The 23,764-nt window shown below is 29.3% G+C and overlaps 2 protein-coding genes and 1 long non-coding RNA gene across 6 annotated transcripts in view; 2 read left to right on the plus strand and 1 right to left on the minus strand.

The window, feature by feature from the left end:
- The first annotated feature begins 1,878 nt into the window (after positions 1-1,878).
- Positions 1,879-3,954, plus strand: LOC111688413. Its single transcript, XM_023450920.2, has 2 exons — positions 1,879-3,665; positions 3,741-3,954. Exons 1-2 carry the CDS (start codon positions 2,001-2,003, stop codon positions 3,849-3,851), a joined length of 1,776 nt encoding a protein of 591 aa, XP_023306688.2. The 5' UTR covers positions 1,879-2,000; the 3' UTR covers positions 3,852-3,954.
- Positions 3,955-6,855: 2,901 nt separating this feature from the next.
- LOC111688411 (ATP-binding cassette sub-family G member 4) overlaps positions 6,856-23,764 on the minus strand; it is a 17,030-nt gene continuing 121 nt past the window's right edge. The window contains exons 1-10 of one of the 3 annotated variants that reach the window (XM_023450919.2): positions 23,514-23,652; positions 13,080-13,495; positions 9,946-10,116; positions 9,739-9,875; positions 9,527-9,672; positions 9,221-9,459; positions 8,745-9,155; positions 7,594-7,694; positions 7,166-7,527; positions 6,856-7,098 (exon numbers count right to left, since the gene is read on the minus strand). In XM_023450919.2, coding sequence (XP_023306687.1) covers positions 6,957-7,098; positions 7,166-7,527; positions 7,594-7,694; positions 8,745-9,155; positions 9,221-9,459; positions 9,527-9,672; positions 9,739-9,875; positions 9,946-10,116; positions 13,080-13,398 — 2,028 coding nt within the window. In that variant the 5' untranslated portion in view covers positions 13,399-13,495; positions 23,514-23,652 and the 3' untranslated portion in view covers positions 6,856-6,956. Of the gene's footprint in view, positions 7,099-7,165; positions 7,528-7,593; positions 7,695-8,744; positions 9,156-9,220; positions 9,460-9,526; positions 9,673-9,738; positions 9,876-9,945; positions 10,117-13,079; positions 13,496-23,053; positions 23,288-23,513; positions 23,653-23,764 lie in introns of those variants that run through there. The other 2 variants (XM_046956370.1, XM_023450918.2) reach the window with 2 other exon arrangements.
- Positions 23,547-23,764, plus strand: part of LOC124421346 — a 4,310-nt gene continuing 4,092 nt past the window's right edge. The window contains exon 1 of one of the 2 annotated variants that reach the window (XR_006941594.1): positions 23,547-23,653. This is a non-coding gene — a long non-coding RNA (uncharacterized LOC124421346). Of the gene's footprint in view, positions 23,654-23,700 lie in introns of those variants that run through there. The other variant, XR_006941593.1, reaches the window with a different exon arrangement.

The raw sequence follows: 23,764 nt of genomic DNA on the forward strand, positions 1-23,764 counted from the left end.
TATGCTAATGAGGTGTTATTTGGAAAACAGATACCAAGTGATATTTTTTGGTAATTTTTCATTCTACAACTGGTACTTTTTGAGTTTTATATGATATTGAAATCGAAACATGAAATTAATAATTAAGGGACTTTTCGGAACTTTTTCGTTCTACAAAAGTACTTTTTGAGTTTTCTATAAAATTTAACCTAGAAACATGAAATTAAGCAAGCAGAGTCCGGAGTAAATGAGAATCTATAAAATGGGACTTATTGGTACTTTATCGTACTTCGACTGGTACTTTTTTGACTTAGAACTTAGAAACATGTAAATAAGCACTTGAGAATTTTTCGTTCTTCAAAAGAAACTTTTGAATGTTCTATAATATTAAACCTAGAAACATGAAAGCATAAGTGAGAACCTATAAAAGGGGACTTTTTGGTTCCTCAAAAGGTACATTTTTGTATTATCATGAACCTAGAAACGTGAAATTAAGCATGTAAAGCCCGGATAAAGTGAGGTCCCCAAAAAGGGTACTTTTTCGTTCTTCAGAAGGTACTTTTTGAGTTTTCTATTAAGACCTGGTTCACACTAGTAAACTTTTGTTGAGAAACTTTTGATTTTGTGTGTGAGAGAAAGAGATGGTTGATATTTATTTCTCTTTCTCTCACACACAAAAATCAAAAGTTTCCCAAAAAAGTTTCCTAATGTGAACCATATCTAAATTGAACATAGAAACATTAAATTATACACGTAGAGCCCGAAGTAAATAATCTATAAAATGGCACTTTTTGGTACTTTTTCGTTATTTGACTGGTACTTTTTGAGCTTGCTACGAAATTTGAACCTAGAAACATGAAATTAAGCACATAGAGCCTGGAGTAAATGAGAAACTATAAAAGGGGAACTTTATCGTACTTCGACTGGTACTTTTCGAGTTTTTTTATAAAATTAAACCTAGAAAGATAAAAATAAACATGTAAAGCCCGGAGTAAATTATAATCTATAAAAAGGGACTTTTTAGTACATTTTCGTTCTTAGAATTTTTTATAATATTGAACCTAGAAACATGAAATTAAGAATGTACAGCCCGGATTAAGTGATAACATATAAAAGGGGACATTTTGGTACTTTTTCGTTCTTCAACTGGTACTTTTTGAATTTTTCATAATATTGAACCTAGAAACATGAAATTAGGAATGTGCAGCCCGGATTATGTGATAACATATAGATGGGGACTTTTTGTACTTTTTCGTTCTTCAAAAGGTACTTTTTGAATTTTCTTTAATATTGAACCTTATAGACATGGAGTAAGTGAGAACACATAAAACGGGACTTTTTGGTACTTTTTCGTTCTTCAATTGGTGCTATTTGAATTTTCTATTATAATGAACCTAAAAACATAAAACTAAGCAATCAGGGACTTGAGTGAATGAAAATTTAAACTGAAGTATTTCTGGTACTTTTTCGTTTTTTCACTGGCACTTTTTGAATTTTCTAAATATTTTCTATAATATTGAACTTAGAGCCGGTCCACACTAGGAAACTTTTTTGGGAAACTTCTGATTTTTATGTGTGAGAGAAAGAGAAAGAAATATCAACCATCTCCTTCTCTCACTCACAAAATCAAAAGTTTCTGAACAAAAGTTTCCTAGTGTGAAACAGGTCTTGGAAACATGAAATTTCTGGTACTTTTTCGTTCTTTATGACGATCGAAGCATAATTCACCCTAAACCCATATGAAATCTTCTTCAGAAAATGACTGAATGCACATAAAATCGCTTTCATATGTCGAAGTCGACGAAAAAAAAAAACACTTTTCGGAACCGAAACATACATTTATGAAAAATAAAATTATGAGGAGCGGTCGGCCGCCGTTAATATTTGTCGGCGCAGGGCTCTGCATGTCACCGTTAGTTTTTTGTTTTTGTCTATCATGTGCAGCAGATAGACATTCCCCCAGATTTTAATAGAAATTTACGAAAAATTACATAAAACGATAATTTTTAAATAAAAAAGTCATGTTAAATATTTGTACCAAAACTTTGTGGAGATGTCAGTCTTTAAAACAAACTTTTCGAATCTTAGCGGCTCAAAAATACGCTTCATTTTCTGTAAAAGATATTCTTTATGAAACATCAGATGAAGCCGGTACTCTAATAACACGTTTTGCCAAACATGTTGCCCAGGAGCGTCAAAAGATATGTGAACAAGTTCCCAGCGATGTGAAATATTCCGATTATTTTCCTGTAAGTGATATGAGATATTTTGAAAAAGAATTAAGAAATACACCCAAGGAACAATTAGCGGCTGTCATCATTTATGCTTTTACCTATCGTTCCAATGCTGATCCGAATAAATTCGCCATCATACTTAATCTACTAGATAGTCATGCTTTGCATAATGTTGACGACATGAGTGCTGACACAATATTGAGAACATTGTATTCTTTTCTGTTCCTCATACCGAATTGGATGACACGTTTGGATTTCTATGGTCGTGCTATGCAACGTTTGTATGAAGAATTCGAAAAGGATACCAACAAATCCAAGGAACAGTTTGTACAATTGTGTTTCTACATGGGTCTAAGTAAGAAACAAACAAAATACAATGTTAATAAATTGTTAAAATCTCTCATGGAGTCTCGTTTAAGTGATTATATGAAGGAAATGAGTACCGTAGATATGGCTTTGGTTAGTAATGCTGCCTATAAGACCTCTAACGTAATAAAAAGTGATGAGTTCAATCAACGTTTATTAAAAGAAGTGCTGGACATTTCAAACACCTCAAATGGCAATGATGCTCTATTAGTTAGTTTTATTAAATCCATGCGTCTGCAACGTCTGCATTCTCCCATAGTGTGTGAATATATTGCTAATATTTGTCAGGATACACAGAAATTGCAACAATTACAAGCCAGGGGGCAAGTACATCTATTTGCTTATCTGGCTGAAAATCTATGGGACAGTAAGGAGTGTACACAACCTCTAATAGAAGCAATTACCGAACAAATTACCCTTTCTCGCAGAAGAACTGCAGGCCATAGCGCCACAATTAGAGGCAAAGATATTGCTACATTTTTATGGTCTTGTGCCCAATTGAATTGTAGTTTGTCTTCAATACAATTTAGAACTATAGAAAACAGCCTGCTAGACAAACTTAACACCAAAGAATTTAATTACTTCACCGACCAACTAGTAGAATGTTGTTTATGTCTTTGGACTTTGGGCTACAAAACGAAAGAACTTTTACAAGCAGCTGTACAATTGAAATCCGAATCTACCGTTAAACGTCAACAACCAAAAGTAGAAAGTCGTTTTACCGTTCTATTGTCTGCGGCACAAATAGAAGAACCAGACTGGTGTGCAACAGTGATCAAAGGCTTTGAAGCTTTTAATCTTAAAGCTAAAGTTCACTCATATCTTTTCAACAACCAAGATATACCATATCAAGATATTATAAGCCAGTTATTAAAAGAGGAATTTGTAACATCCGCCAATATTTCTTATCCCATCAATGGTATTAATATACCAGGTATTCATGTGAAATTAGCTGCACCCTCCCACAATCAAGTATTTCTAGAGTTTATGACACCAACACAAACATTACATTTCTCTAAGGAACCTGTAGCTATTCTAAGATTAAAATTACGTCTTTTGGAATCTTTGGGTCATAAAGTTAAATTGGTAAGTTTGTTTATTAGATGTAACATTTTATTGTTATTTCATTAACTTGTTTTTTTTTAATTTTTTTTCTTTTAGCTTTCTTTATCAAGTGCTCTTGATTCGGAATCTTTAAAGAATGCTTTAATAGAGTGCTCTGAATCCGATGCAGATATTAAAGAACCAACAAAGAGTAGTATTAAGGCATAAAGTAAATTAAATAGCTATTAGTAGTTCGAAATTTGTTTTTATGTTATATTTTGTATTGAGTACCTGGTAAAATAAACTTAATATAACGATCTTATATAGTTAACATCCTGCTTGTTTGTTTTTATAATATTTTATTTAATTTGAAATTATTAATTATCAATAACATAAAAAAATTAATTACAATTAACTCGTCATATCCACTATCAAGAAATTCTTGAGAGCTTGGTTCCTGAGTCATGACCCAAACGCTCTTTAAAGGTCTTATAACGAAAACAAGTATGAATGTATAGACGAACATGGCCGACTATCAAGTCATATTCTAAAGGTGATTTTGTGTTAGGGCTAGGGTCAAATGAATGTCGATTTTTAAAGAGATACATAAACATATTCAGGGCTACGTATCCAGAGAAATGTATCATTAAACTATCCTACTTAAATCGACTGAAAGTGATTCTGATCCGATTGGTATTCCTTAAGGTTAGTATGGGACCTATATTTTTGGGTGTTGCAAACATCGGCATATAAACTTGCACTATTAAAGTGACAAATCACTTTTTTGGCAAAAATGTTATAAAAATATTCCGAAATATGAAATACTGTCTTTTTTGGTGTAAAAGATTTCTCTGAGAGCGGGTTCTTTATTTGGCAAACAAATGCCAATTAATAACACTGTGATACAAAAGTGAAGAAAAATAAAATCAATTCCATGTCGTTATAGTTCATAGAGTACAAATATACGAACACTAGTTTTCGCCTACCACTTCGTCAACTTACTTTTTAAGTGCAAAAAATGTGAAAAAGAGCCATTTTTGAAGTTCTAAGGGCGAGTTTTTCTGATAAAGATAATCTTCATTCTTTGGTTAAACCTGGTTTAATATATGTTTCGTGTTTCTCAGTTATCAGTAAAGTTACATATTATCTTAGTTTAAGGGCAAGTTTTTCTGATAAAGATAATCTTCATTCTTTGGTTAAACCTGGTTTAATATATGTTTCGTGTTTTTCAGTTATGAGTAAAGTTACTTCTTATCTTAGTTTAACTGAGTGTAATTGGCCAATTAAACTCAAGCTATAAGTGAAAAAACTCAATTAACAAAAACGATAAAACAATGATTTCGGAAGAACAAAAACTTAATATTTTAAGTAAATTGCAATTTTCTGATTTCATATAGGAAGTTAGAGCATCCGGACTTAATTTCATCAATAGTATTGTTGGTCTCCACCAGAAATAAGTTTTAGAGTTTTAATGGTCTCTACCAGTATATATTTGAGTTTAAATGGTCTCCACCAGGCTATGTCGTGAGTCCACCAGATAAAAACATAACCTGTTCACCAACTCAGACCTGAATTACAACTGAAATTTTTTATTTTACAAAAGTATTATTTGCAAAAAACAGCTGTTCATCGTTTATGTTTTTGAGTGAAAAGTTGGTAATAATAACAAAGTTAACTGAACTTAAATTCAAAACTAAAAAACACAATCATCGGTTAAAGTCCGCCCAAATTTGTTCCGAGTTTAATCTAACAGTAAGTTAAGCCTAGTTTAACTGAGTAGTAAGAAACCCGCCCTTAATGTTTATTTTAGAAAAAATTTCATAAATGTTTTTGCATCAGCTGTTTATACTTTTGCATTTCTTGCTGAAGTTTAATAAACCTTCAATGGGGGCTTAAACTAGCAAACAAAATTAACTAATTGAGTACTCAAAAACAACTTTCGTTGATTAATTTTAATTTAATACCTAATCATTCACCTAAAGATTAGCCCTTAAGAAAAAAAACGTAAACAAAACGTTCATACATTTTTTTCAATGAAACAATCTAAAATTTATGGTTGATTTATTAATTGTATATTAAACACGTTTATATTTTAACGTTTTTCTTTTTAAAAACAAATATATAGACAAAGAAAAACTCTCCTCAAAAAAGTCTTATGACATCACTAAAAATGTAAGCAAATATTCGAATTGAAACAAAAACAAGTAATATTTCTATATTCGGCTGAGCCGAATCTTATATACCCTTCACCAAGTATGTTTTAAAAACAGTTTTTATTTATTTTGTATTTCTGCACACATGTCACACATAACATACACACAAACAAATATAAACTGTAGCAGAAAGAAATATTAACCGTTGTACTGTAATACCACCGTCAAACTGTATTACCACCCTCAAACAAATATGAGCTGTATTACCAACATATCACTGCTTTATCTCCTTGTTCTTGTTATACCCTTTACCATCGTGAGAACAGATATCTGTTCGAACAGCATCGAAACATACAAAAAAAAATACACAGCTGAATAAAACCAAATACATCTACACACGCACATGTACATCTTTATCCAATTCACAGTGTTGTTGTTGCTTTTTTAACAAAGCATGAAAAATATGTAACTTTTTGATGAAATTTTCATAGGTTGTCTCGGATTTTTGCTCATATCTCCGTTATTTATAGACCGATTTTGCTGATTATATATAGCGATCTTCTCGAAAGCATGTCTAACTGAATTATTGAAGCTTCGGATCTCGCCGATATCTGGGGACCTCTAAAAACTGATTTCAACAGACAGACGGACAGACAGACAGACGGACAGACAGACGGACATGGCTTTATCGACTCCGCTATCTATAAGGATCCAGAATATATACCCTTCTCACAAAGGTGAAGGGTGAATAAAAATTTCAATTATTTTTGCAATTTTATTTTAAAAAATAATACAAACATACAATTTTTATTTAATTACACGTTCACAAAACATTTATTTGTTAAAACTCTGTCAGTCTTAATGAACGTTTTTGTAAATTACGTCAAGTACGTACAAATTTAATTATGTTTTAAATATATATTTTTCTTTAAATTTAATAAAAACAATTTCGTAATTAAAATAATTATAATAATGACTAATAAAAAGATTATTAAAAGTAAAAAAATACAAATACACAAAATAAAAACAAAAATTTAATTTAAAAAAAATGTAATAAAATTAAGATAATTATAAAAAAAATAAATTTAAACTACATACATACATAATTACATATGTACACTTTAGCATTGCATTAATTATTTTATTGCACACAACAAATTAAATGTAAAAAAAGAACTATTTACTTAACCGACTTAATTTTGGCCCTAAGTATAACAAATGAAGCTATTCTAAATATCAGAACAATTATGCACAAAGCAATAATATCATTCCAAAACTGATCGCCACGCATGGTAATTTCTTCCAAAAATTTACGGGGATAACTGAGAAAGAAAAATACAATTCAAAATTTTAACCATTTTATTATAAATAGGTATTATCAAGACTTACCGATAATGGCAGTAGGGTGCTTCTTCACACTCCAATGTACCACGATTTTCACCCCAAATGGCACCTACAAAACCCTCTAAACCATAGCGCAGATAAGAAATATGACTGCCCCATTGTAAATAGCCGGGCATATCACGTAGTGTTACACCAAAACCAGCAAACATCATCATGGGTATGGTTAGGACAGGAGCCAAGAAAGTACCATTCACTACATCGAACCAGGCACCGATCATTAGACCAAAACTTTGACCCACAAATACGGTAAGAACACTAATGGCAAAGAACATCCAAAATCTAAACCATTCCATGGGCTGATAACTCCATAGATAAATAATAATGGTAAATAATAAACTGCCAACAATCTATAAATAAAAGTCAAATATTTTCGTTTAAAAATTATTAATTAAACGGAGTTTTAAAGTTCTTACCGATATGGGAAGATCTAGCAAAGTGATTGATGTATAATAGGCTTTTAAAGAATACCAACGATTAAAATGTTCCTTCAATAATATAGACATTTCAATGGGGACTGTAAATATATCAAAAAAATTATAATAAACCAAAACTTAAAAATCAGATTTCTCGAAAAAAATCTCTATTGCTATACGCACAATTGGGACGAACGACGAATTTTTCGGAACGAATTTTCGTCGTCAGATATAGAACATACTAAAGAATATGAAAATACGCACAATCAGTGAGTATGACGAAATTCGTCTTACGTAACGAACTGTGCGATAGGTGCGATATTTCTATTTCTTACGCAGACGAACGACGAATTTATTGGGGAAAATTGTTTTAAGACCAATTCTGGAAGCCCGAATTTTCTGAAATTTGTCGGTCATGAGTACAGCTAATGACAATACAATATCGTTCCCACGACAATTGGATCTACGCTCCGGAACGACCCGAGTTACACTCGGTCAAAGATTGTCAACCCAGCGACAGCTGTATCAACGAAAGTTTTTTCCCCAGGAAAGAACTATCGGAATATTCGAAATTATATTCGAAAATTCGAAGTTATGTTCGAAAAATCTTTTATGGGTCATAAAAACTAAAAATAAATTTTTCGAAAATTCGAACTTAAGTTCGAAAATTTTTTAAAGCCATTAAAACCAGTTCTGATGGCCCGAATTGTCTGAAATTTAGCAGTTTGGAGTACACATGATGACATTACAATGCTATGTTGGAATATTTAAAATCAAGTTCGAAAATTCGAAGTAATGTGCGAAAAAATTTTGAATCTGTTAAAATAATCTCAAAATTGGGGATATTAACAAAAATATAATTTTAGTTCTATTCGAATCAATTTCTTTCATTTTCTAATTTCGAAATAATGTTCGAACAAATTTTAAAGCTGTTATCTCAAAATCATGGAGATTCACAAAAAATATAATTTTAGTTCCTTTTGCTTACTTTTTCCAATTTCGAACAAACAAATTTTGAAACGAATTCGCAGTACGAATAATTTGATTGTGTTCCGTTCCATTCGACGAATTAACGCAACAATTTTTTTTTCGACTAGTTCGTCGTTCGTCCCAATTGTGCATATACCACATATATCTTTCTCAAAACTTACATGTTAAGACTGTCAACATCATAGTTGTCATGGAATGATGAATTAATATCGCAAATAATAAATTATAATTGTCTATAACACGAGAACCCTCTTTGCCCGAATTGGCATACACGGCACCCAATATAATGGCCACAAAAACATTGACACCAATTCGTAAATGTGTTAAAGTAGTATCACGTTTAGCTTTGATATAACCACGATGCATAAGCACCGATAGTTGATTGAAAAAACTAGTATCTTCCAAGGAACGTTTCTTTGTCTTTTTCGGTATGGGATATTTACGCATTAGTTCCTCGGATTTTAATATACTATCGGGATTATTGAACCATGTTAAACAATTGCCATTTTCCGAGGCAGATATTAAGGTTTCCACCTTATCCTGGCCATATTCACCACAGGCTAATTCTATGACTAAAATTGTAAACAAATTTATTGATTAAAATAATTTCTATTAATAAAATTTTCCTTAAACTTACTGTAATCGGCTGGATTATGATACATGGGGCAAGGTAAATCGACAGTTTGTAAAAATGGCACCAATCTTTCGGTACTGCCCTGGTAGACACAATTACCAGCAGCTAAAACATAAACTTGATCGAAAATTTGGAATAATTTGGCAGTGGGTTGATGGATAGTACAGATAATGGTACGTCCTTGTTGGGCAAGTTTTTTACATAATTCTAAAACTTTGGTACAAGAGCTGCTGTCAAGACCTCTGTTTAAAGATAAGATAATAAATTTTAATTTGGAAATTTTATTTATTTAAAATTTTCATCACTTACGTTGTAGGTTCATCCAAAAACATCACAGTTGGATTATTAATAAGTTCCATTGCTATAGAAAGCCTCTTCTTTTGTCCTCCCGATAATCGTTTTGTCATGGTTTGATCGTGTTCATACAAGCCCAGCAATAATAAAATATCTTCTATCTAAAAAATCCAAATAAACTGTTTAAAACTTCAGAGGAAATAACTCTCAATAACTGTAAAACTTACTCTCGCTTCTTTTTCCTCATAGGAAACATTGGGTCCTAATTTAAGATCAGCTGCAATGTGCATATTTTCATTAACGGTCAGCAATGGCTGCAAACGATCATCTTGTGTTATATAGCAGGACATGCGTCTGAAGGTGGCTGAAATTATTTTAATTTAAATTAATTTATTTCTTGAGATATCCATTTTTTAAATTTTTACTGGACCTACCCAAATCTCTACGTCTTCCATTCACCAATAAGGAACCATTTACTCCGGTTGTCTTAAAACCAGATAGTGCATCTAACAGTGTAGATTTACCAGCTCCCGAAGGTCCCATAATGGCAATTAATTGACTACCGGGAAATTTTCCCGAAACATTGTGTAAAATTTCTTTGTTTCCTGCAAGAAATAGAAGAAAAATTAATCAGTATACTAAAGCTACAATGTAGATATGACTGCAGGTCTTGATCTGGGGAATAGTCATATGTTGTCGAAAGACATGCAAACGTCGACATAGACAGGTGACTTTTAAGGCGCCAAATGTGTAGCATGACATAGAGAAAAAAGTAGAGGTGAATGAAGATCATATTGGATCAAACCTAGGATTCTTTTTCAACGTCTGACGGAAAATAATCGTATCTTTCGAGGGACTGGATAAGTATCCAAGGAGAAAAATACTTCCACCTCTTCCATCATGCTGGCAAAGCTAAGCCATACTTTTCTCAAAGGAGACTCCAGTAAGAAGAGAGGGAATGAAAGCCTTTTGTGAAGCGTGTACATCGTCAAAATCAACCGCAAGGGACCCAAGACGCCGGAACGATCGTATAACATAGACCAATGCGAAAAATGTTAATGGGCCAACCAATAAAGGTATAAGTTCTGATTAACCAATAGATGGGTATGATGGTCATAAGATGACAACCCAACAGTAGGCTTGTGTAGTGAAGAACTTGGTGGGAAATATCCCTCCCATACTAAGAAGACGCTAAGCTGAACTGTCTAATGCTCTCAAAGCCAACCGTCTATATAAAAAAGAGATCGCAAATTGGGAATAATTGTCAGCCAAAATTTCGTGAATCGACCGTGAAGTGGGAAATCTTTCACAGAGAAGCGGAGCCTGAGGGAATTCTTTATACAGTAGGTATCAACCTGGACTCTAAGGCTAGTCTTACCAGAAACAAAGATATTGCTTGTGTTGTCTCTTAAAAATTGGAAGATTATCACTGGACAACGAAATACTAATGACGTTTTCGTAATATTTGAAAATTGGGAGAAACGGAACCTGAAAGAATGGTTCTTGTGGTAGGTATCCAAGATTAGCCATGCTAAGAACAAACGTATGGGTTATTTAACCTCAGTCTCTTTCAAAATTCAAAGGTCACCCATTAGAAGGGCTTTTACCACTTGCTCCGACAACGACATAGAGTTGCCATCATTAGACACAACAAGCTGCCTGTAAAATATGTAGATACCTTCAATTTAGAATCCTTGGACGCTTTTCAAAGTTAAAAATTTCGGAGTAAGTTAGAGAATTTTTTAGTTTTAAGGATCGTAAGATCGTTTTATTGCGATATTATTGATCAACTATGGTCAAATATCGTCCGATTTTTAACCTTTATAAATTTATAAGAAAACTATTGTGGAAAATTTCAGCCTTCCAGTTTCTCCCAGTCGGGCCCTATTACACTTATGACTTAAGGAAGGACATAGTTAAATCATCTGATCAATAAACTTTTCTACCTTGTTTTAGTAAAAATGAATTCAACATAGTGCCAGATCGTCTAAGGGCGGTTTTCTTACTACTTAGTTAAACTAGGCTAAACTTGCTGTTTACTAAACTCGGAACAAATATAGGGGAACTTTAACATATGATTGTGCTTTTTTAGTTATGGATTTAAGATCAGTTAACTTTGTTAGTATTGCCAACTTTTCAGTCAAAAACATAAACAATGAACAGCTGTTTTTTTTGCAGATATCTGTTTTGTAAAATGTAAAACTTAAGAAAACAATAAAATTGATAAAAGAAAACAGAAAATTACTATTTACATAAAATATTAAGATTTTCTTCTTTCGAATTCTTTATTTTATTGTTTTTGTTGATTGTGTTTTCTCTCTTATAACTTAAGTTTAATTGGCCAATTACACTCCGGGCGAGTTTTTCTGATAAAGATAATCTTCATTCTTTGGTTAAACCTGGTTTAATATATGTTTCGTGTTTTTCAGTTACTTATTATCTTAGTTAACTTGAGTGTAATTGACCAGTTAAACTCAAGTTATAGAAAAAACACAATTAACAAATACAATGATTTTGAAAGAACAAAAACTTAATATTTTAAGTAAATTGCAATTTTCTGATTTATTTTGTTTTATTAAATGTTTATTTAACATTTTTCCAAAATTTGCCATTTTACAAAAGTATTGTTTTGCAAAAAACAGCTGTTCATTGTTTTTGTTTTTGAGTGATAAGTTGGCAATACTAACAAATCTAAAACTGAAAAGCACGGTTAAAGTCCGCCTAAATTTGTTCCGAGTTTAATCTAACAACAAGTTAAGCCTAGTTTAACTGAGGAGTAAGAAACCCACCCTTAGTTTAATATAATAAGTTATTTTATTAATTATTGAAAAACACAAAACATATATTAAACTAGGTTTAACCAAAGAATGAAGATTATCTTTATCAGAAAAAGCCGCCCTATTTTAAACTTAAATATTTAACAGTTGCAATTTTCTTAATACTAGAAACAATAAACGATTTTTTATGAACAAGAACTATGTATATTTTTTATATCCGTCATTAATTTGATAGCAACTCGTATTTATCAGTTGAAATTTTACAATATACTTTGAAGTTAACATTTTTTTTTTTTGAAAACAAAACACCGAAATTATGATCGTCATTCACCTGCCATTTGGTAAATTATGGATGATGGAATTTCTTAACAGTACAAACGATAAGATAACATTTTGTTGTTAAGTTAATTTAAAGGCAAAACTAGAAGTATTTAATTATACATTAATTATGCTATATGAAATAAAGAAAACATTTTATAGGTATGTGCCAAAGTATAAACGATAAGGTCTAATTATTTCTCTATATATTGTGAACCCCTTCGACTTTTAAATAAAATTTCTTTAATTGTAAAATATTTTTTATATAATTGCTATTATATATAATTAATATTTATATATAAAAAGGCTGAATGTTATTGAAACGATTTTAAAGTTCAAGGTTTTTGCAAAATATATATTTTCAATTGAATTAATCTCTAAGCGCTTAAAATGATTAGATATAATTCATGTATTCATATTTACTGTATATAAAACATACGGTTACTTAATTGCATTTTAGTTTACAAACATACCTCTTCTAAATCCCAAATTAACTGTTAACGATAGATTTTTAAATTCCATATCGATCGGTTCACGAGTGGGTAAATTCGAAAAACGTCCATTATCTTTGGCCATTTCTGATTTGAGTGTTGGTGCCTGTGTTTCGACGGGTGAATTTGCGGGTGTACGTCCGCCATTTTTATAGTCCAGGTGACCATTTGATGTTAGCAAAGGCATTGTTGTGGTGTTATAAACTGGAGGCTGCGATTCACTGACAACTTCAAGACCCAAACCCATAGCGGCCGTTGAAGGCGCCGTAGTAGAAAAGAATTGATCTCTGGCTGATAACATGTGTAAAAAATACTTTATCGGCTAAACAACCGATATGCGAAACTTATCACTAGGGCAGGCAAACAGTGTAAAAAATATATAAAAAATTCGTTGTGTTCTGTAAAGAAAAAAGAAAAAATGGAATTTATCGAAAATGTAAAAATTATTTTAAAATAGCTGGTCCGCGTCAACGGTACGAAGTAGGAATATAAAGAAATATGTACATTTATCTATTTTTGACTCAGTCGCCAGTTATCGGAAAAATATAAAACAGTAAAGGAAATATTCTCAGTTCATAAGTTTATCGATAGATAGATAGATAGATAGATAGATAGATAGATAGATAGATAGATAGATAGATAGATAGATAGATAGATAGATAGATAGATAGATAGATAGATAGATAGATAGATAGATAGATAGATAGATAGATAGATAGATAGATAGATAGATAGATAGATAGATAGATAGATAGATAGATAGATAGATAGATAGATAGATAGATAGATAGATAGATAGATAGATAGATAGATAGATAGATAGATAGATAGAGTATACAAAGTATTTAGTTTAAATATTTTTTTATTTTTTACGTCTAACACATTAGTTTCAAATAAACATTCTTAATTGTCTACCGTAAATTACTTCACTTTATGAATATGTATAATTTTTATTTGCATTTCAAACTAATTTAATTGTTTACAGTTTAATAAACTTAAAGCTAGACTTTAATATGATACTAAAATATTATTATTAAAAACGTGCAAAACTAATTAAATAACTAAACAAATAAAACTCAACCTTGACTTTGAAAAGAGTCGTAAAATTTGCAAAACCATTTCAAAGTGCAACTAACTTAACATCATCAGCAACTTTAATAGGAATTCTAATTAAATATACATACATTTAAGTTTTTAAATGAATGAATTTAGAAAAACACGTTTTTAATTTACAGTTGACAGTATTTCTTACGTTAAACTGAACTTTGTTATTCCGTTGTAAAAGAATTCCTCTATTCTAGAGTAATTGTTTTAAAACATTTAAATGTTTTATAATAAATTCAATTTTTAACACAGATAAAATTCTAATTTAAAACAAGTGTTGACCTTAGTTGGCTTTTATTACTATGTATTTAGAATCAAATATGCATTTTAAATTTAAAATTAGTAAATCTTTATAGTTTAACTGACGTTTAAGATTTTGAGTGATTTCTCATTTGATCTCCGAACCCTTTCCACTCTTTAAGGAAATCTGGAATTTATTTGTAAATAATTTTTGCAAAATTACTATGTAGATGATATTATGTTAATTATTAGTAGAATAGAAAGGGATTAGTTATTGAGCAACGTGGTTTTGTAATGACACGTTTTAAAGTTCAATTTAATTAATGTTAATTAGATGTGAATAGTAATAAAAAGCAATTACAAATGCAGTTATTGTTTACCAATATTGATTAACTGTTTTGTTAAATCAACAAAATCCTACCAATCGTCTAGAAACTAGGGTTCTATAGTTGAAACGAAAAGTCAACTTTTCGACTTTTTGTATTTAGTTAAAAGTCGACTTTTCGACATTTTGCATTTAGTTAAAAGCCGACTTTTCGACTATATGTATTTTATAAATAGCCGACTTTTCCCGACTTTTTTCGCCTTTTTCTGACTTTTCGACTTTTTCCTACTTTTTTCGACCTTTTCCGACTTTTCGACTTTTTCCGACTTTTCGGCTTTTTTCGACTTTTTACGACTTTTCAACTTTTATTAACAAAGTCGACTTTTCGACTTTTTTCACAGACGATAGTCGACTTTTTTGGAACAAAATAGTCAACTTCGACTTTTTGACTTTTTTCGACAAAAAGTAGATTGTTCGATTATTCAAAAGCCGATTTATAGAACTCTACTAGAAACCACTTCCTCATTCGATATAACAATATCCATTGATACTCGAAAAAGTTACGATCAAACTAATCCAGATAATGTGAAGAATATTATAATAAAGATCATATGATCACAAATATTATTAATCAATTAAAAATTAACTATTTTAATTGATCAACTTAATTTCTAACTAAATATAGCTATTAGTTTAAACCTAACAAAATAATTACTAAACAATTTAAAATAAAACTACAAATGTTAACAATATCCTGTTAAAAATAACATAACAATAAATTTCTTTAAAACATATTGAATACATATGTTTGTATTAATTAAATTTTATTAAGATTCAATTATAATTTATAACAATTTGTATAAGAAATATGACTACAAATCACTTGTAAATTTAATCGATTGTTTAGTCAAACGTGCTGAGTTTAAATAATGCATTTCATTATAAATTAGGTAGTAAAAATCAGACAATAAAAAAAAAAATATTGCTAAACATGGCACTTTGTAAACTGATAAAACAAATGTTTATTCACTTAAGTTCATTAACAGAAACTATAGTTGTAAAAACGTGGGTAAATGACCCATCTAACATCCGACGACACGTTTGTTGGAAAAATGAAGACGTTGCAAAATGTTAAGAATTGATGATGAATAGAAAGTTTAGTCAACAAATATTGACTTTTCCAATAAATATTAGATCACAGGCAGATTTATTACTATCCAGTTAAACTTAACTTTATTTGCTGTTCTATTATGATTGGATTTCTTAAGACCGATTTAGTTTCTTCCCGAGATGATTCAGCAGATTCGTTATTGGTTTACGAAAATCGTTATTTTGACCGTGACCGGTCCGTGACCGTTACTTTACGGAACGGAATGTACAAACTAATTGAGCCTTTACCACGTGCCTTTACTAATCAGTTAAACCTGTTTTAACTTGCAGTTAAATTAGTAAAATTAAGCGGTTTTTAACAATGATACATATTTTTAAAAATATTAGTCTAAATCTAGATCTGAAAATCAGAATTTTCCAATCACACCAATCAGGTTTTCAAGATATTGTGCCCTAATGAAGGTTTCCCTTTATACATTCAGCACAGCACAATCCTTTAGAAAACAATACTTTGATCTCAGAGTAACAAAGAATATAGATTATCTTAATCCATATAACCCGCCCTAAATGAAAGGATATGTAAGTTTGGTAATAGAGAATATCATTTTTAAGGTGTGTTGAGACTAAATTCCCGGAAATTTTTAATAGTTCAAAAGTATAGCAACAAAATCTTTGTTTGCTTCTTGCAAGTGTAAATATTAACAAATTTACTGATTTACACCTCTAAATGTATTAATACTAAAATTAGTCACACTCTACAATACAATAAACAATTTTTAACATTAAATTTTCGTTATATATTTAAAAAAATCAGCAATAACAATCTCTTAAAGGTCATAGAGACACACCGTGTATGCAAAAATACAAAATATTTTACAACCGTTTTTGTTATTCTTGTCTAAAGTACAATAAATGTCGAACAGGTAGTAAGTAAACTGTTTAAAAACAGTGTAATTGTTTCTGTTTTACTATGGATTTATTTTCGAGTAAATTGTAATTCATTTACCTTTTTGATACTCATTTGTTATTTAAAAAATCATTAATAACAAAACAATATCTCTTAAAGGTAAATTAGTGAGAAAGGCAATGACAGCAATAGTCTGCTATTAGTTCAAGTCGATTGCTTTACATAAAAAAGAACAAGAAGAAAAACAACTAAAAACAATAATAAAGTTGTTGTTAGTTGTACTGCAACAAAGTGCATTAACAGCTGGTTAATTACACAAACAAACACACAACAAGCAAACGTCAATTGAAATCGTCACAAATCAAACAAAAATAAAAATGAAATAGATTAAATAATTATTGGAAAACAATTGTTTACATATGACAGAGAAAGAAAGAAAGAGAGTATGATGTGTGTGATTGTATATGTGATTTATTTCTTTTACTGATTGCAAACGTTTAAAAAAGGAGCATTTTAATTGTTTATTATTGTTGATGATTTGTACCTTGATCTTTTTGTTATTAAATATTATTTTGCAGCAATTATTGTTATTGTTGTTGTTGCACTTAATTAATAAAAATGTTAATAAAAAATACATACAATGAAATACGCATTGAAATTGTAATCTTAGGTCTTTATATTATGCATTTTCTTTTAATTTAAAATTATTTATTTTATTTCGATTTAATTACTATAAATACACAGTTTCCTAAAAATAATATTGATGTATTGTAAAATCAAAGTTCAAATTTTAATTGTTATTAACTAAAAGGCTAATAATTAATAAAAATAATTCATTAATTAAATAAAATGTGTACTTTGAAATGATTCGTGGTTGACTCAAGTTTTGTCAGAAAAAGTTAACTGATAAGAAATCCAGTTTTTAAGGGAGTGTGTGGAATAGGGTCTGTTATGAAACTAATTAAATTTGGTAAAGATGCCTATTTTTATTATAAAATTTCATTACTTAACTTGTTTTCTAAGGATTTAAATTATGGGCGAAGGTTGTCTTAGTTCAATACGGACCGATTGTTGGATTATTTAGCATTAAATTTTTGTTGGATGTAAAAGAAGTTTAAGTGTCTTTGGATTTGATTTTGGATCCCATAGATCGTATTTAAAATAGTTAATGTTGGCTGCACTCTAGTTCCTGGCTTGAAAATGTCAAAACAATGAAACTCAAAGGAATTGTATATATGCAGGGCTGGCAAAATTGCCAAAAGTGCAATGGTACAATAATTACTCATTTTGTCCTATTTTCAATTTACTCTTATGTCTTATCTATAGTTTAAAAAGATCTTTAAGAGCGGGTTTTTGAGTTGGTAATCAAATGTCAATTAATAATAAGATTAGTTAATCTAAAAATAAATTGATTCTGATGTTAATCCCCTTTGATGTTTTTGAGCACAAGATTGAACTTCACAGTATTGCCATACAAAACCAGATAAAACATCACTGTTTGTTACCAAAACAATGCATGTTTTATAAAAAAGAAGAAGAAGACAATTGCAAATGTAATATGAAAATTAATGAAAACTTAAATTTAAAGCTAAAAAATATATAGTAAAGTCCCCATAATTAATCCTAATCGATAAATCAAACATTTTAATGTTTATTTTAATAAAAATTGTATTATTTTTTTGTATCAGCTGTTTACACTTTTGCATTTCTTGCTCAAGTTTAAACCACCTCCATTGGGCGCTTAAACTAGCAAACAAAATTAACTAATTGAGTACTCAAAAACAACTTTTGAGGAATAATTTTCATTTAATCCCTAATCCTTCACCTAAAGATTGGTCCTAAGATAAACAATTGTTTAATTCACAATCAAGTTGTATATTGTACCTACTAAAGTATAGTAACAGTTATTGTGAACAGATCTTTGCAGCAAGTACATAAGTTTATGTTTTCAATGACAAAAACAGCAGTCTGTTTGTGATTTCTGTGTTATCACTTTATCGTTTTTTATGCGCAAATCAAGAGAATGTTTTGTTTATATGCTGAAATAAAGAATTGAAAACACTTACAACATTCGAAAGAGCTTTTGTATAGAAACTACCAACAACAGTGTTATGACTATTTTAGCAGCTGCTGACATACAACTCTACAACATCGATTGTGAATTGAACAAATAATTGGAGTTTTAAAATAGATTTTTATATACTTATATTCGTGTCAATATTCCTGCCAAATTTTTAGTTTTTTGAAGCATTAATGAACCAATTTTCGAACCAAAATGGAAATCGCTAATGAACCCGCTGAAAATTAAAATCTAGTTAATTCTAAGATCACGGGTTAAAAAGGTCCTTTTTGAGTTTTTTTGATATATAAGATCTTGAATTTTGTTCAGTTTGTAAAAAATTTTATAAAATGTTGCAAAAACTTTTAATTAATTTATAAATATTGTATTTAATTAATTTTTAACTGAAAATATTTATACCTATTCAACATTAATCAATTACTGTCAATCACTTGTCATAAATTCTATTTATTAGTTTGTTATCAAAATTTATTTTATTTACAATCTGTTAATAAATTCTAAATCTGTATTAGTCAGTCATTATATAAGTAAATAGGATTTGAAAATTATTATTGACTAAAATTACCAAAATATTTAAAAAAAATATTACACAATTATAAAAGGTAACATTATAACCTCTTAAAAATGTACCATTTTCTAAAAGGGGCAGATTTTAATGATGATGTTTCCACTTTTCTTTGTTTTCTATTTAAAGTGAGTAGTTCTTAGACCTGGTTCACACTAGGAAACTTTTGATTTTTGTGTGTGAAAGAAAGAGGAAGAAACGTCAACCATCTCTTACTCTCACACACAAAATCAAAAGTTTCTCATTAAAAGTTTTCCAGTATGAACTAGATCTTATATGCATACATATTTACATACTATTATTGCATTATTTTAAATTATTAAAAAAAGTGATTCATGTTCAAAGTCCGGTAACCCAATTAATGAAGGAAAACTGTTATCAAATTGCATCATTATAATTTCTATTAATTGCTGGTCCAACTTTTTAAAACAGCTGCATTATTAGATAATAATTCAATTTTGAAATTTATGCTAAAATAATATGGCATTGAAACGATTAATAATAATCGTAATCGTACAGATACATACATTAAACTATATAGTTATTACTAAACTCAGTATTATTTAACTTTAGTTCTTTAACCCGATCAGGTTTTGAAAAAACAATTTCTAATGATAAATGTAAATAATTTTGATTTCCTGCTAAAAAACTTTCTTTTATTTTCCCACTTTGCAACATTTTAATTCTAAAGATCTTTGGACTTTTTTTTAATTTTTATTTTATTTTTGTACCTTGACCACAAACTAACTAAATTATAAAGAAATTTATCGTTAGAAAAAAAGTACAATTATAACTAATAAATAGCTTGTGATAAGCTGCACAAAAAAAGTTTTCATTTTCTTGGGTAATTTTTTTATAGCAATTAAGTTTTTATTTTTATAATTTCGTCATTTAAAAAAAAAAATATTGTAAAATTCCATTTAAAATTATTATCAGTTGAAGAAAATAAAGTGTTAATGGTTATAATACTTAATAATTAGGAATTGATCCTAATTGTAAAAGTTTAGATTAAACAAATTTTGTAAATAAAGGTTTGTTGAAGCGTCTCAAACTTTATGACACAAGATACTGAAAACCTGATGTTAAAGTTTTGAGTATTACAACTTCCTAATTAATTGATATTTTGGGTTTTACAACAAGGTCTAGTTTTTTTAGGATAAATACAGTCTTTGTTTAAATGCTGTTAAATGTTTAAGTTAACAGAAAGTTAAACTCAGTAGCCAACTAAGGGCAAAACTTTAGGTGATGGATTAAGTATAAAATTAAAATTAATCTTCGAAAGTTGTTTTTGAATACTCAGGCCGGGTTTCTTACTCCTCAGTTAAACTAGGCTTAACTTGCTGTTAGATTAAACTCGGAACAAATTTAGGCGGACTTTAACCGATGATTGTGTTTTTCAGTTTTAGATTTAAGCTCAGTTAACTTTGTTAGTATTGCCAAGTTTTCACTCAAAAACATAAACAATAAACAGCAGTTTTTTGCAAACAATACTTTTGTAAAATGGACAATTTTGGAAAAATGTTAAATTAACATTTAAAATAATAATAAATAAAACAAAACAAATGAGAAAATTGCAATTTACTTAAAATATTAGGTTTTTGTTCTTCCGAAATCATTGTTTTTGTTAATTGTGTTTTCTCACTTATAACCTGAGTTTAATTGGCCAATTACACTCAGTTGAGGACAGAGTCGTATTCAGCAATCCTTAATCCTTTAGGTATTTAAACTTTAAACTCTGGATTTCAACATTATATGAATTTTTGTTGGCCTGTGTAAGTCCTTCAATACATTGACATCGAAAGTTTTCAATCATTTATCATACTTTGAGATATCTTAAGCTTGGAACAACAATATGTATCTCTGCAGAATGGTGAATATTTAACCGAGCTTTAACCTTTATTTTAATGTAAACAAATTGAAAGTTAAGATAACTATGGGACTTATAAACTGAGGTATCTTCCGCTGTTATATGGTTTCTGGTTTTACGACAAAATCAGAATGTGAATCTTAGAACAGATTTGTATTTAGCACTCTTAATCCTTAAGGTATTTAAATCTTGCTCTTTGCATTTTGACATTATATGAATTTTTGTTGGCCTGTGTAAGCCCATCAATTCATTGAAATCGATATCAATCGTTTCAAGATATCAACCAAAAACATTATATGAGTCCTGTTAGCCCATGTAAGTCCATTCATTGAAATCGACCGTTTTCAATCGTTTCAAGATATCAGCCATCTTGATAGAAATTTGTTGAAATACATACATACATGTACGAAATATTCAACCAAAATTTGTTTACTGTTTTTTTTTTTACTTTCCTACACCAAAAATAACTAACTATTCATAACTGTAATGAAATTTGTAATAAATAGTATGACTCGAACTGCATTTTCATTCAGAATAAGAAATGCACCTGATAGGACAAAATTTTAATTTCAGGGATCTTAAGATGTGTATCTATAAAGTTTTAAATATGTCGGACAGATAGCATTAAAGTTTTAATTTCCTGTCAATTAAGTAGATATACACTGAAAATAATCCATGCTCAACTTTACAAATATTTACAAAAATTTCATGTATAATACGAAATGTTATTTAATAAAACCCTTTTCTATTTTTACGAAAGTACGAAAACCTTTCGTAATATTTTTTTCCTAAATTTTAGCGAAATTAAACATAATGATATTAATTATATTATGATAAAATAAAAATACAACATTTTTATAAAATTTAAGAAAAAGTATAATATTATTCTCGAATTATTTTCACAACAAAATTGAAAATTCGTGTGGAGAATAATTTTGAACTTAAATTAGAAAATTTAATTTAAAAATGAACAAAAATGTTTGAATAAATTAATATTTCGTAAATTTTACCATATTTATTCAAAATTCCCTTTTTTCAATTTATTTAAATTAATTTTTTAAAGAATATTTTGTATTATACTAAAATATTTCGTACAATTTCGTACATATTACGAAAGAATTTCATGGTGCGAAACAACGAACGATTCGTACAATGTACGACATTTTTCGTATATATTAGGCCTGGATTTTTTCCAGTGTATAGATCTTTACTTGTAGAGTCTATAATGTTCAATCAAGGGCTTGCAACGCGAACTATGTACCACTAGTAGTTAATAATAATTTGCACTTTTACTACAATATTATTTAGGGAAACAGTGTAAATGTAAAATTAAAACAAAATGTAAAATTAGGCTATAAACACTTTTGTAAATATAGGTTTTTCATACTTTTTGTAAAAGTAGAAATCAATATTGTATAAACAAAAACTGAGAAATATTATCAATTTCATTTCTTTTATATATTATAATTTATTTAATATATTTATTGATTATTTTTACGTTTACTTTGCAATTTGACTATACATTTCTTTTGTTGTTACGTTTACGCTGATTTAAGTAAAAAAAATATATACAAAATGCACATTCTTTGTTTACAATTTACAAAAGACAAAAAAAAAACAGTTCTTTCTTATGTACTTTTAAACAGTTTTTAATATTTTTAAATGTTTAATAGTTTATTTATTATTTTTTATTAAACAGCTGATTTAGTTTTAGATGACAGGTTTTATTTTCATATTTTTTGCTGTTGTTATATTTACTTTTATTTTTAGCTTGACCACAGATGCTGTTATTGTTTTCTTTAGTAATTTATTGTTGTTGCGAAGAATTTTGAATACATTGAACCTACTAAAACTGGATATTTTACTCTTGAGTAATAATTTTTTGTTTTTTTTAGTTTGCGTTAAAGTAACTCAAAACCGGTTTAAAAAGATTTTGACCAAATTTCTTTGTACACACGTTTCACTCGTCATAACAACAACAACAATAAACACAGGTAGCAACCAAAACACAAACAATCTTTGCAGAATCACAACAAAACACACACTCCCTCACGCGATCACTCAAAATAAACACGCACTTTCTTACAGGCGCAGAAATGTCAACAGACATCAACAATGTGAAAAGTCAAAGAAAGTCTTTCTTTTGTTTTGATTAAAAACACAATTATAACGATACCACAAAACTGTTTAATATAAGCAAATTTTTTTAAAAACTCACTGTAGTAAAGTATATATTTTTTGTAAATGCAAAGTTTTTTTTCTTTAAATTAAGATTTTAGCAAAATAAAAACTGTAACGATCAAATGTTCACTGATCGTTTACACGGCACGCGTTGCAAATTATAAATAGTGTTAAAAGGTAACAAGTTAAGGAAGGAATTAACTATATGAATGGAACACGACTCAAGTCAACTGAACAGAACTCAAAACAATAACACACAAAAAAAAACAAATAATAATCCAACCTTAC

This window comes from Lucilia cuprina, chromosome 2 (genome assembly GCF_022045245.1).
Source record: "Lucilia cuprina isolate Lc7/37 chromosome 2, ASM2204524v1, whole genome shotgun sequence".
NCBI classification, from domain to species: Eukaryota; Metazoa; Arthropoda; class Insecta; order Diptera; family Calliphoridae; genus Lucilia; species Lucilia cuprina.